The sequence below is a fragment of the Amphiprion ocellaris genome, chromosome 1, assembly GCF_022539595.1.
Source record: "Amphiprion ocellaris isolate individual 3 ecotype Okinawa chromosome 1, ASM2253959v1, whole genome shotgun sequence".
Lineage (NCBI taxonomy): Eukaryota > Metazoa > Chordata > Actinopteri > Pomacentridae > Amphiprion > Amphiprion ocellaris.
In genome coordinates, this window is record NC_072766.1 from 33196781 (window position 1) to 33211780 (window position 15000).

Sequence of the window (15000 nt, forward strand, 5' to 3'; positions counted from 1 at the left end):
ATTGTTTGATTAAATAAATCTCCTTGGTTCTAGCTGACCTCACTCTGCCTGTACTGAGTGTTTGCTCCCTGGGTTCACACCTGGACCCTGACAGAGACAGCAGTCAGTGTGCAATGATATCCAGATAATGATGGTGCTGAAACTGGAAACAGATCAGCTCTCTCTGTCTCAGATCTGAGTCACTCAGTACATGAACACACACTGTACACAACTTACGCTACAGAATCAAATGCACGTACAGTACATAGTTACCACACAGGAGCCAACAAAAAATGGCAAACACAGCCAGAAGATCAATGTGACTCAGTTAAGCAAGAAAAGTATGAAAATGCAACACACTGCAAGCAGACACCAAAAAAAAGCACTTATTAGCGACAATGCACAAGGTAAGACTTTCTGTAAAAACAAACGAGACACAATTTTACTTTGTGATAATATGGTACACTAGTAAAAGCACACAGGCAGAGACACACTCATGCTTGGAGATTTACCACACATACTGACCGGTCTCTGAGGTCGTCCAGGCAGCGTTGCAGATGAACCTCACCAGCAGTGACCAGAACATGTTCTCCTGTTTCTTGGATCAGAACCTCAGCACAAGGATCTGCCTGATTTAACAAACGCATCCCGCGCACCAGCTTTGGCATCTCACCTGACATAAACACAAGATGGAAACCAAGTCATTCATTATGATATTCATAGGCTTGTTGTTCCTACTTCTATGCAGTATACAACAGAGGTGAGGATTTCTTTCTCTCCTCCCACTTATGCACGTTGTACTGCACTGGGGAAAGTGCATTTTTTTACTTTCTGGTCATTGCAATGTTTTGAAAACAGGGTCCTAAGAGAAGACAATCATGCTAGCATTTGTTGTCCTTATGCAGACTGAAAAATTCAAAGTGAAAACAGTTACTAAATTCTCAATGCAAATAACAAATGCTGATTTTTATTTTTTTATTTTTTGGACAGTACATGAACAGTATTCCCCTCTGTAAAAACGTCAATGGTTAGTATGATGTACACCATCTGTAGATCCTAAATCTTTATGAATGTTAAAACATTGAAATTATTTAACTAATAAGATGTATGTGTTCCTTCGAAGACCTACTTGGATGTTTGGGTTCTACTGCAACTCGTACAATGGGCGTGGCCTCAAAGTTGAGTGGGGTGAATGGTGGGCAAGCAGGGGTGGTTGACAGGGTGGCTGACTTCAAGACACACTCCTCTAGCCCTCCGATACCTGGAACAGAACAGCAGAAGAACATGTACAGATAACAATAAACAACATTAGATTTATTGCATGACCAGTCTTGGTTAAAAAAAAAAAAAGAGAGAGAAAAGAGCAAAAGAAACTCAGTTACTTTCTTTGTGGATGCTACTACATAGGATGACTGTAAGTTTAAATGGCTTCATGGCACTACAAAGGTTGATTAAAAAGTTCAGAGAATGTCTGCTGTGCAATGGCACATCACAAGCAGTACAAGCAGTAATTGTCGTGAGTCAGGAAGTTGCACGACACTGCTACCAAAGGCGGGACATGTGTTACGCAAGTTCTGGTGACCATTGGTGATTTCTTTATGACCCTCAAACTCAAGCAGAGAAGAAAATATCACATTCTCTGCCAATCAGCACTCAGGATGACCCAATCAGAGGACCAGAATACAGTGTGACTCCACCCTGTTCTGTTACTTCAGCCCAGGTTGATTTTGTGCGAAAATGAGAACTGGCGTCTCATGTTTGGCTCCATTATGCAACCATTCAACGTCCAGTAGAATAGGCGTCTGGTATGTTTCTACTCTTGTCCAGGGCAACAGTGACAGTGGCAGCATTAGATAACATCATACTATGACTTCTGTGTTGCAGCAAAAAGATGTGCTTTGTAAGGTCACAGTGGCCTCTGACCACAAAAATGTATTCAATTCATGCTTGAGTCCAAGTAAATGTTAGTGCTAAATTTGAAGAACTTCCCTTCGACCATTCCAGAGGGTTGTACTACTAAGCAATTTTGACATAGCCAGGCTTTCTTTGTGTAAGCCAGCTTGACAAAAACTAAAACCTCAATCAGAGTTAACAGGTATCACAAAGATGGTTTTCAACTTTCTTTGTTAACTCAGGTTTTCTGCTTCAGACTCTATGTCCGTTCACACAAAAGGGGCGTTTAACATGTCATGTGACTCTTATGCATACAATGAACTGATTGCGTGCAACTGCTTCAGTCAACAGGTTGTTTTAATGGAGAACCCATTAGACTGTTGTGAGACAGGTTAGTTTTACCCTACAGATGATGTGTTCTTGCAATAGTAATCCTGCTCAGCACGAGAGGAACCGCACTTTCGGACATTTGGTGGATTATGACTGAATGTCTCCAAGTCAGAATCCCACCTAGATGTGATGATACTGTAGCGCCGTGGATCTTCAGTTGGTCTCGGATAGCCTGCCTCGGAGGGAATGGAAAGCCGCTCACGACAGGGCTGGGGCACGGCTGGATGATGGTCGCCCCTCTCCTGCCTCGCATCGCATGTTTGTGGAGAACCTGGTGCTAAATCACTTGCAAACGACCTGATTCCGCAATGCAGCTGTTAATTGTAGCTGAAACAGGGCACAAAACTACATGGCATTATAGTGGCATGTTTTACTGGATGGATTTACTGGATTACCCTTTTTCTATTTTAATAAGCATGTCATTGAATCAGCTCTTAAAAAGCTGGAGGGCATGTATAAAATGTGTTGTAATTCCTACACTGTTCACCTGATTTGGATGTAAATACCCTCAAATTAAAGCTGAAAGTCTGCACTTAAAGCACATCTTGGTTGTTTCATTTCAAATCCACTGTGGTGATGTACAGAGCAGAAATGCTGGAAATTGTGTCAGTATTCAAATATTTATGGACCTGACCGTATGTTAGATTCATGTCAAACATCCCAGTCAGAAAACTGTCCAGGTTCTGCATAATGCTGTTCCATCCTCGCTTAAGAGGCTTTGCTGGGTCTCCACTGATGATTGTGCAGTGAGTAGCTGTATTGCACTTGCTTTTTTTTCTCCATTTTTGAGACAAATATTGCATTATACAAATGTTTTTGTTTAGTTTCTTTTAAAATTCTGTTTAAAGAAGGGGTGATACCATTAATGGTTTTGTTTCATTATCACAATGCATGCAGGTAAAACATTCTACATCAAACAAATTGTCCATGCAGTAATTAACACTTTACTCATCTTCCATATCATAACTGCATTTGGGAGCTCATTAATATTTACCAATATTTTCCTCCACAAAGAGTTAAAGTCAACACTTCGGATTCAATGACATGCGTATTAAAATAAAAAAGGGTAATCCAGTAAATCCAATAAATAAACATGCTACTATAATGCCAAATAGTTTTGTTCCCTGTTTCAGCCACAATTAACAGCTGCATGGTATGTTGTAATTAAAGCTGAAAGTGTGCACCTAAAGCACATCTGGATTGTTTCACTTGAAAACCATTGTGGTGATGTACAGAGCAGAAATGCTGAAAACTGTGTCAATGTCCAAATATTTATGGATCTGACTGTATATGCACATACACACACATACTAAATGTTCATACATACTGTCCACTTACAAAGTGAACACCCAGGTGAGTGTTCCAAAAATAAACTGTCCATCTTGTTTCTACTGAATCTGTTGGATTCCTTTATTAGTGCTTGAAAGACATTCAGTCTAAGACAGATGTGGAAGTGGGACCGACTTTGAGCCTTTTACATGGATGTAACAGAGGAAGCGTGTCATTCTCAGGAAGCGTTTCAGAGCCAGACTTATGGCACGAATTAGGTTCTACTTCTCGTCACCTTGGGGAAAAAGACATTTTGAGAAGTGCTGTAGCAGTGGAAAAAATTGCAGACTGAAAAGCAATAAATATGATGTGGGACTGGAAATTGTTAAATGTTCAGTGTGGATTGTGTTTTATTAAGTACAAGGCCAGAGCTCTGGAAATCTGCTCCATTTTAACATCCTATGGAATTTCCCTTGCACTGGAAAGTCCCACTTAAGCTCCAGAGAGCCAAGTCTGTGTGTGTTTGTGTGAGCACAAGTGTATGTAGGCTAGATGTGAGCATACTATGACTGCATTGGCGGTAGTGGGGGAGCTGCACCACCGGCCAAACAACAAAGTTTATTGTATCACTGCTGCAGGGTGACATGGCTGAAAACATCACGGCAAATTTGGATGAATCAAATAGTAACTAATTAGTAATAGAGGTTATTAATCACAACGTTTATAAACATTTTTTCAAAAATTACAACACTTGCTTAAGGAACATTGCTGCTTTTTACAAGCATTCATTTAGAAGCATTCACAAAACTCCACAAAAGCTGATATATAGTTAATTTTATTGTCTTATAAACGGGCACTTCACTTTGCTCAGTTTCCCTGTTCAGTAAGTGCACAGGCTTGTCTGACACTAACCAGATTTTTGGATCAAGTGAACACAAATGTTGTAGTTTAAGAGAAGATGGACTGAGGGGACACCAAGGAACATCCATTATCTATACATCGTTTAATCCTCATTAGGGTTGCGGGGGGCTGGAGTCTATCCCAGCTGACTTATGGTGAAAGAAGGGGACACCCTGGACAGGTCACCCATCTATCAGTCTGCAAAACTTTTATTTGATTAATATAGCTAAGGTTGAAACAACTAGTTGTATGTGCTTGCAGCTTTCTATGCACTTAAACAGGACATGTTGAACAAACTACAAACCTAATCCTGAACTGTGAACTGATTCAATATCATGCAATCAATAACTTTATGCTGAACATCAGCAAAATGAAAGAGATGGTGATGGACTTCAGGAGGACGAGAGGAGGCAAAGAACATCCTGTCTGACCTCACACCCTGGACATGGTCTCTTCAGGAGACACTGCATGCCGGAGGAGGTGTTATTGCAGCAAAACTATCTGTGGATGAAGAGGTGTGTGTCTGTATCTTAATCTGTGTCCGTATTGAGATTTGTAAATGTGTAAAAGAATTTGGAAATGCGTACTGAGACCTGTCAGTGCAAACCGGAATCTGCAAATGTCGTTTCTAAAAAAATGTGTCTGCTAATAAGATCTGTAAATGTGTACAAAGATATTAATAGATGAAAAGTCTAAGTATTTGGCTACAAGTGTTGGAAATAACAGTAACAAGTCAGTGAGGCCTCAGAATTGGATGCCTTTTTAGTTTATACAAATGACTTTTGCTCCAGTTCTGCTGTGAGAGATTTGTATCGGTTTCTGTTCCCTGAGCTCAGGCTCACAGGCTGGTTCATTCTGGCTGCGTAACGCTCTGCTGATCTGCACCTTAGTAGTTGCCACCATTAAACAACCCCTGGATTAGCAGAAGACACTAAAGCTATGCTAATAGAGGATCATTCCTTGCCGGTGAAGTGGTGCATTGTAATTATTACCAGAGGAGCTGATATTAAGTGATTGCACTCGATGGGTACACATGGATAGCACTTCTTTCTGGGTAAATCAAGTTTTTTGTTTTTATATAATGCAGGTAAAATCAATATTTTACCTGACATGAAAATGTCAAAACAATGACAATGTAAAGGGTCATTTGTAGTAATTCACCTATGGAGAATTCTGACCCAAATCAGCAGCTTTTCTTTACTTTATGGAGCTTTATAGCCAGTTTCAGTTTATTCTTTAGCTATCTCCCTCACAATTTGACTGTTCTGGTTCAGTCTTACTGCTCTTGTGGCATTTGTGGCTGCTGTAGGCTGCAGTTGCCAGAAAAAAAGAAAAGAAAAAGAAAAGGTCTAGTAAACTGGTAAACTCAATACGGGATCAGGACAAGTCAGTACAGCAGAAAAACACAACATTTATACCTGATTAGCCAACACTACGGTAGACTGTGCGGTAACAGTGTTGTGTGGGTTTGACAGATTCAAAGTTCCACCATCACAGAATGGCTTTTTGTGACTCAACCAAGATCTGCTCATATCCACATGTACATGAGTTTCTGTGTGTGGACTATTTAAGTAATTACGACAATGTAATCCTGATGACTGACAAAAACCTACATACTGACAACAACACAGACAAAAAGGTTACTGACTTTTGGCTTCATACAAAGTGCAACTCATAGGTACAGTTACACATGGACTTTCTGTTGACATTTAATTTGTAATGGAAGTGGCTTTGTCTAATCACTACTTCAATGAATTCACTGTCTGTAAATGTATATTGCACTAGAACTCTTGGCACAAAGATGTTATCGTACAACTAAAATGAAAACAAATAAAATAAATTGCACATAAAGATGTTTTTGCCATCTTTCCTATATTATAATACAATCACTACACTTTGATCAGCACAGCATTACTAAATGCAAAGAATTGTTTGCCTATTTTAGAGATTAGATGGAACCCATCAAAGTAATTGCTAATCAGAAAAGGCTGGACAGTGTTCCCAAAAGCATTGCATCAAACCATGAATGCACATGCACTTTTCTTACATCACTGGATATGATGCGGATGATTTCAAAAATGGCTTTAATTCAACCGCTGTTGAAAAAACACAACTGTCATCTCTACCTACATACTAATCTCCAACATGTCTTTTCTGAGTAAAATTTTACAACATCTTCCTCCAGCTGAAAATTTTATTTCGAGCACTTTTGTGTTTCATATCATGCACAAAATTTGCTACATAGTTTCCCTCAATAAATACTATCATTACTGTGATTATTCTTTTCCACTGTGAACCCACCATGCTGAAGAGGCCTGACAACGTTGCAGAAACCAAAATGCTGGACCCTACAGGGTGAAATTCCAGCTAGAGGGTTTAGATTTGACTTTAGTGTTTGGTTATATTTGGTTCAGGTTAGGGTAAGGAGCTGGTACACCTCATACATTTACATGGCAGTCACCTTTGCTGCTTAAAAGCTAGGGGTCTAATGCATGATTACACAGATAAATATAGCGCCCTCAGTCATTTCAGGGTTGAAAAAGACGTAATTACCAAGAGTCCTGCTTTGTAACTTGCACGCTGAGAAATGAGACACCTGAAGTTCAAGCTGCTTTGTGTTTTTACATCTGCATCAAGTGAGACACCCTGATCTATACCGTGGATAGACAGCAACTCAAAATCCAGGTGCTTCATATGTTTTCGTCCTGATTGTCACAGAGACACAGCTGTACCATGCACTTTATACCTATTATTGCTTGCATAGATTATTTTGGGATCTGTAGCTGCTTTTAAATTGCTCCAAGTTACTTTTCTGACATGTTCAAATCAATGATTTGCTTCTTCAGATCTGTACTCAGATCATCAGACTTTCCCACTGTAGTGTTTGTGGCTGAGTGTAAAGAGTGTGTCAATGGGCCCCATTTAAATTGGCTCAGAGGAGTCAGCAGCTGTGGTTAATCGTAATCACTCGAGAAGTTAAGAAGCCATGCCACTAAGAAAATTTGATTAACACAGCATTCTACATCACCAAACTGATAATTCAAGTTGCTGGATGTAAATTGCTGACCCAGCAGATTTTCTATTTTTTCCAGAGGATCTGTAACGAATTTGTGAGTGAACCAAAATGCACGACTGTTTTTAGTGACAAAGACGCATGTATTTCATGTGTGTGTGTCCTAAAAGGTTTAAATATTTTAAGGGTTAGGCTAGAAAGGATACAGAACATCAGTTTGCAAAATGAAGAAATTAATTGCTTGAAAATGAACATACATATTACTGCAATTGTTGCAAAAAACAGGAAATAACAAAAACAAAAACAATAAGACTTGCCAATTTATTGCTGTGCTTTTTCAAAGTTGCATGATGTGCGGTATGGAGTCAAAACAAAGGGCTTTATAAATATAGTAGATCTACTTCATTATTACACCACATGGGGTTTCTAATAGCTGTACAAATGCATATAGAGGCACATTTTTGCTATATGCATCAATATTAATATGTAAAAATATTTTTATTTAAATATAATTATCTATTTTTCACATTTAAAACAGCCCAATTTGTAGGAGTTGATGGGCGTTGGGCTAATGTCGCTGTAAATCAGCAGTTAAACAATGGGAGGTTTTGGCCACAAATTCATAAGAAACTTCAGTGCAACCAACTTCTAGTAAACTGGACCCTCAAACCTAAAATTTTAATGTCTGACACCTGCATCTCCTGCTACCAGAGACAGTTTGCTGTGGTACCATTCTAGTAGCTGAAATGTTGCTAACAGTCCATAATTGTTCAGTAAAATTGTGTACATGCACAACCACAACTAAGTACAGAAAATCCTCCTGGACTTTTCTACCACAACAGTTTATTTCTTCTACAAAGACCTGCATATTAATGTCATTTGTGGGAAATGTGGCAGCAGCAAAATAATGATGGCAGCATGAAAGCTAATAATTCAGCAGCCTTGCCTCTCTGCCAAGATTATGTGGTGAGATGGCAAGGAGTGAAGAATATAAACAACTGAAAGGAACATTTAGGTTGAAAAGGACAACATGCCAACACTATTACTGCCCGGATGAGATGACTCAATACATTAAAAATGACCACAAAAAAATTTTGTACAACACATCATTAGGTAAGCACTGTTACACCACTGCTTTAACATGAGTAGGTCTATGAAAGGTAAAGAAGCTGGAGAGCTGATCAAGCCTGCTGGAGAAACCTCCAGTGATTCCTTAGAAACGATGTATGGAGCCACCATCGTTCATCTCAATGATATTTAAATGCCTGTATTTTTCACTTCAGCAGAACTATCAGATGCTTGATGATTTCTTTACTATGAAAAAGGGAACCAGGGCTCGGACTATTTTAAGGCCAGAAAAGAAGCTAGTCCACTGAAATTTTAGCCTTCTTGTATTTTACAGCCAGACTACATATTATCTTTTCTGTTCTGGCAGGACAGACGTGTGACTCACAGATGTATTTTTAAAAGAGAAGGAAATATCAGGGTCACGGTGGCTTTATAAAGTAAATTTTTCAATTTTCCACAGTGAAAATCTAAAAACCTGAAAATATTTTCTCACACCTTAGTTGTATCTAGGCATGCTGACAGTTTCTGTTTGATGTGCTCCGGTTTCGAAATATCCAAGTGTAAGACTTTCAACCAACAAAATACAAAAATATACTTGCTGTAGTTAAAAGACAAAGTTTTTTGGCATGCACACTCATGTGCACAGCAAAATGAGCGAGGAACAGGAGAGAAAAACTAAAAAGAAAGATTTAACTGCAAAAAATAAATGCACATTAGTTTCATGGAAATATATTTTGGCTGCAGAAAGGATGAAGCTGACTAAAACAGTGGCAGCTGTTGGACCATTTAATATTTGCACTTCAAAGTGTATGATGAGTACAGAGCCAGATCTGAATATCACCCAAAACAAACCCCTATTTCAGAATTTATTTGTAAGTATGGCAGATCAAATTATTACCTAACAATAAGAGACAGTTGAAAGCGTAATGCAGTGGATAGATTGTAAAATAGATACATACATAACTTTGGCTAGCACTAGCACATTGACAACGAAAATTGGTATTGCTGACCCACCTCACTGGCACTCAGAATGACAGAATGTTGTTTCCTGGCATTTGATGTATTATTGATGCAGACTGGCTGACCTGGCAGACTTATCACAGTGATTGCAATCATTGTGTTCTCGTATTTTGTGAAATATTTTGTAAAAGGATGCTGGTGTGGATTTCTCCACATCTCTTAAACGCTGGTCCCTGCTCAGTGTAGCTTCATCTGTGTCCATTACAGCCCCTCTCAGTCTTTGTTTCTCTGGTGTCTCTGTCTGGAGTTCTAGTGCCAGACAAGTGAATAAAGCCATCCATTTCTGCTTCTAACTCACACCATCTATTGGTTGTGTTAATGGCTGCCAGCATGCCTCTACTGCATGGCTCAGAGAAAGAATGAGGGCAGGCAGCCAACAGTACTCCTACCAAACAATAGAAAGGACAGAGTAAGAGGGAGAATGGAAGATGGCTATTAAGGCTGCTGTTATAAGATGTCTGTGATGCTATGGGGTGAGGGCAGCCAGCTCTTGGATCAGTTCCTTCGACCAGGTCACTGCCACTGACACCCCTTTTCGACCAAAAAGAACCAGGTGCTAGTTCAGTGCTACTTCAGTGCTGGTACTTAGTTGGTTTAAATCTTGTGCCTCCAAAGAACCGGTTTGCTTTTCCACTGGCAAGGAGCTAATTTAGAGCCATGTCATCGTAAAACGTCAGTACTTCATTATATGTGTAGCCGTTCAACAACGTTCATGCACCATAACCATGCAAGTGCTATTCCTGACTTTGCAAGCCTACATTGCGATCCAGAAACAAATAATCAAACTGTTGGCAGCTACCTATCTTCATCGTAGTCACAGACAACAGATATTATATTTGAGAAGACAGGTAATTGTCAAAGATGTTTTGATTCTTAACAGTCAACGTGCTAGTGTTAGCTTGGCTACTTAGCTTCGACTACATTTTCATCCATTACATAACAGTTAAATGCAATAATTTGATGATAATATCTATGTTTATCTTTATAGATGGTCTTAAGACTAATTGCGAGGCAGAGGTCAGCTGTTGCCTGGAGACATCTGCAATCACACTACTGATGGAACACAATTGTACTGGATTTCAGTTCATGCTGTTCTATCCAAACTGTCATGTGACATGGGCATTTTTTTTTTTTATTGTGATGTACCCATCACTGTTGTTAGCTTTTGTTTCAATTTATTGTTTGAGATGAGGAAGTGAGTAGTATATGTAGACACATCATGTAAGCACACGTTAATAACATATCTGCTGCAGTAATGGAGTTTATCTAGTTTGGTGTGACAGGAAAAAAACATCATCTGCTTTAGACAGATGAAAAATGCACACTTTAATGTAAATGAAACATAAACATTTTTGTTGTTTAAGTTCATGTGTATGTCAACTCATTCATTCAGTTGTCAATCAAAATGCATTTACTTACTGTGTAAAATATTACAATTTATCAAAAATACAATCAGCCACAACATTATGACCACTAACAGGTGAAGTGAATAACACAGCATCGGTTATTGTAACAATGCTTCTTGTTCTGTCCCTATTAAATAAACGTATAGTATAGTACACTGATCATCTTGTTATAATGTAACATTCTTGTTGGGAAACCTTGAGTCCTGACATTCATGTGGATGCTTGACATGTACCAAACCACCTAAACGTTGCAGGTCAAACAACCCCCCAACTCCCCACCCCCCCATGGCAACAGCAGTCCTTGATGCCAGTTGCCCTCAGCAGGACAATGCACCACAACACACCACAAAAACTGCTCAGGAGTGGCCCGGGGAACACGACAGAGCTAAGCTGTTCACCTGGGTTCCACACTCTCCAGATCCAAATCTTAATGAGCATCTGTGGGATGTGTTAGGATAAGCCTGATCTAGGTAGAGTCCCATTCTGCAACCCACAGGACCCACAGAATTCACTGACTGCTACCATCCCGGTGCTACAGGACATCCCCAGAGGTCCTGTGTCCGTGTCCCACTGTGTCAGAGGAGTTTTAGCAGCATAAAGGGGACCTTTAACTCTGTGTGGAAAAATAAAACATTTAAAGTTATGGGACTGTTCAGGTTTTATGTGATGGGGTATTGTTTCTCTTTTTGATTCCTGAATTCATGTTTTCATCAGTGTAATATCTTTGCTAAGATCATGAGACTTATCCATGTAAGCTTCAAAGACCAGACACTACATTCTTGGAAGAGAAGCAAAGAATCAAAATCTAGATTAGCCATAATGTGAGAGACATAGGCAGAGACAGTCACTCTCTAGGAGAGGAGGTGGTCAATACATTTCCGAGGGGAGAGCGGAGGACTGATGAGGTGGAGAATGCTTCGTGGCTGTGGGAACTCAGCAGGGCTCGACTGGGACAGGAAACTGTGTCAAGGACGACCAAGGAAGACAAACGAGTCAGGACCGTCAGAAAACTGTCACTGCTGCAGGCACATACAAATAGGCTCTGGGTATAGCAATGGTGGTTAGATTCCATCTCTGTTCACACTAAATACTGATCATCAACAGTGTGCAAATATGAAAAAATTGATGCAACACACTCTTTAAATTGGACGTTGATTAAGTAATTCTTGTGTACCATTCACCAAGCTTCTAAATTTCAGGTACTAAACACTAAGACTAGCTACTAACACAGAGGAGATCATCAGAAAATGTCAAAAGAGGCAGTATCTCCTAAGGAAGCTCAACTCTTTGGGAGTAAGTAAGAGCATTCTCCAGACTTTCTATTACACCTTCATAGAGAGCACCACCACATCTTCCATCACCTGCTGGTTCTCCTCTATCGGCCTCCAGAACAGATACCGCCTGCAGAGGACCGTTACTGTATGCTCTGATATAATAGGACTAACTCTCAGAACTCTGTCTGCAGTATATAAACATTTAACATGTAGGTTGGCAAACCGGATCATCCATGACCCTCTCATGCTCTCTCCTCAGCATTTGAGCGGCTCCCTTCTTTTCACCGGCTTTGCTGCCCTGCATGCAGGACACAGGGGAGGGGGACTACCTTTGTATCCAGAGCTGTCCAGCTCCTCAACTTATTAACACACACACAGACTTTTAGTGTGGACGCACAGTGTGCTCTGCCATTTTGCATTCTGTAATGTATCTATCTCACTGCCAGTTTGCGCGTGGATACATTGTTCATCTGTACTTGCACTAGTATGTTACTAAGTTTGTTGTTTTTTTCCTTTTCATTCTATTTTTTATTCTTATCTCTTACTTGTTCTACATATACACACACACACACACACACACATATATGTGTGTGTGTGTATATATATATATATATATACATATATACACATATATATATACACATGCATATATATTTATATATACATACATATATATATATATATATATATATATATATATATATATATATATATATATATATATATATATATATATATATATGTTTTATTTATGTTACTTATCTTTAATTTCTTTTTTTTTCTACTCAATTTCTTACGTCACTGTTGCACTGCCTGCTCTACGTGCCATTTTAATTGCCCCCTGGGGATAAATAAAGTTTTCTGAATCAGAATCAGAATCTAAAGATGGGAAAAATTGTGCCTTGGCAATGTCAGCGTCTTCCATGTCCACCTTCACTTCTTGTGATATTCAGTCAGATAGTAAGTATCTTCATGCTGCGTTAGGGTTATGTTTTGATCTTTATTCATCTTTTATTTGTTCCATGAATATGCTGTTAAAATAAACTTTAACTGATGTTTTAGGTGATTTACATGACAGAGAAGCTTGAATAACTGTTGTCCTACAAGAAATGAGTAAACTTTACCTGTTGATGAAGGTCCTGTGACAGCTGAAATGATTAATACTTAAAAAACTGTAAGTGGACCTTGAGTTTAGACTGGTTCCAAGTTCAATAATGACTAATTTGGTATTTACAAAAGCCCTAGATACATTTTATAAACAATCAAATCTGATTGTGGGATTGTCAAATAAAGTCAACTAGTCTACACTAAATGTTAAAAAGTAAACAAAACTTATGATAGCACAGAGATAAAATTGACATCAATCATCTAACCATAAGTGAGACAACCTCAAAATGTCTGAATGGGGTTTTTTGGGGGCAGTTTTCTGCAAACAGGCAAAAAATCCTCCAAAACTAAACAGTACAATTTCAAGACACAAGATTAAAAAGACTGCTGTTTGCAGTGAAGGAGAGTAAGGGTGCAAAGACATTCTACTGTCTGAAGTGGAACACTAAAGGAGAGAGTGTTATTATTCATGATCTGATTTGCACTGCACTAAGATGAACCCAGCAGGCCATTACCCTGGTGTGGTTGACACCAGTAAAATCATTTAGTCAGTGTGTTCTGTTAAAGATCTGGGTCTCTAGTCACCACTGGCATGCAGAGAGAGAAGCCTAATGCAAAACAAATGTTTTCATAAAATCGTCCAGTGTTGAATCAGCATCATTCATTTCATTGAGACTCCTTTTTTCAGTCCTTTTTTTCCCTCCCCAAGCACTGACCTGGATGACAAGAGCTGTGGCTACGTCTCTTCAGACAGCTGCTTCACATTAGGCCCTGATGATTAGAGTCTGATGCTACCCATGTCTTTAACCCCTGTGACAAACTGTTGGCCTTACTAAGCTCACCATCGAGCTAGCTGTGCAGTCTCTGCTACAATCTCAACTGCAATTACAGATAAATCCCAATATTGGCTAGTTGTATGGCACTAATCAAAGACACTGAAGAGAATCAAACAAAGGACTTTTGTATTCATAGAGTTTCCATGGCGTTTGTCCAAATTCATGCCATTCAGCTTTTTACAGTGACTAAATTTCAACTAAACAGAACTGAATTTCCTTTTGGGGATTAATAAAGTTATTGTATTGTATTGTATTGTATTAAATATCTGCCGATTTATATATGTGTGTGTGTGTGTGTGTGTGTGTGTGTGTGTGTGTGTGTGTGTGTGTGTGTGTGTGTGTGTGTGAGGTGGGGCCTCCACGAATCGGACTTGTTTGCTCAGCACATCCCACAGGCCACAGCCATCATGGAATACGTTTCAATGAGAGGGTGTACATGGTCTGCAACAATGCTTAGCTAGGTGGTACATGTCAAAGTAACATCCACATGTATGGCAGAACCCAAGGTTTCCCCGCAGAACATTGCCCAAAGCATCACACTGCCTCCACTGGTTTGCCTTCTTCTCATAGTGCATCCTGGTACTATGTGTTCCCCAGGTAAGCAAAGCACACACACCCAGCCATCCACATAAAGGCCTCACCATCTCTCAAAACAAATTTCTGTTCATTGTGGCCAAATGGCAAATTTTTTCTTTCATCTGAACTTTATTCTAGAAGGCCTTTTTTTTTTTCCATTTGATCAGTTGCACTTCAGTCAAGCCTTAAGGTGCAGCATCTACAGGAAGCTTCCTTCTTGCATAGTACCTCAGCCCATGGCAATGTAAAACATGCTTGACTGTGGGCAG

General features: G+C 39.4%; 1 protein-coding gene across 1 annotated transcript in view; it reads right to left on the minus strand.

Annotated features, from left to right (window-relative positions):
* Window positions 1–15000, minus strand: part of efl1 (elongation factor like GTPase 1) — a 66516-nt gene that overhangs the window by 22583 nt on the left and 28933 nt on the right. The window contains exons 16-17 of the mRNA XM_023264135.3: window positions 1109–1240; window positions 505–652 (exon numbers count right to left, since the gene is read on the minus strand). Coding sequence (XP_023119903.2) covers window positions 505–652; window positions 1109–1240 — 280 coding nt within the window. The remainder of the gene's footprint in view (window positions 1–504; window positions 653–1108; window positions 1241–15000) is intronic.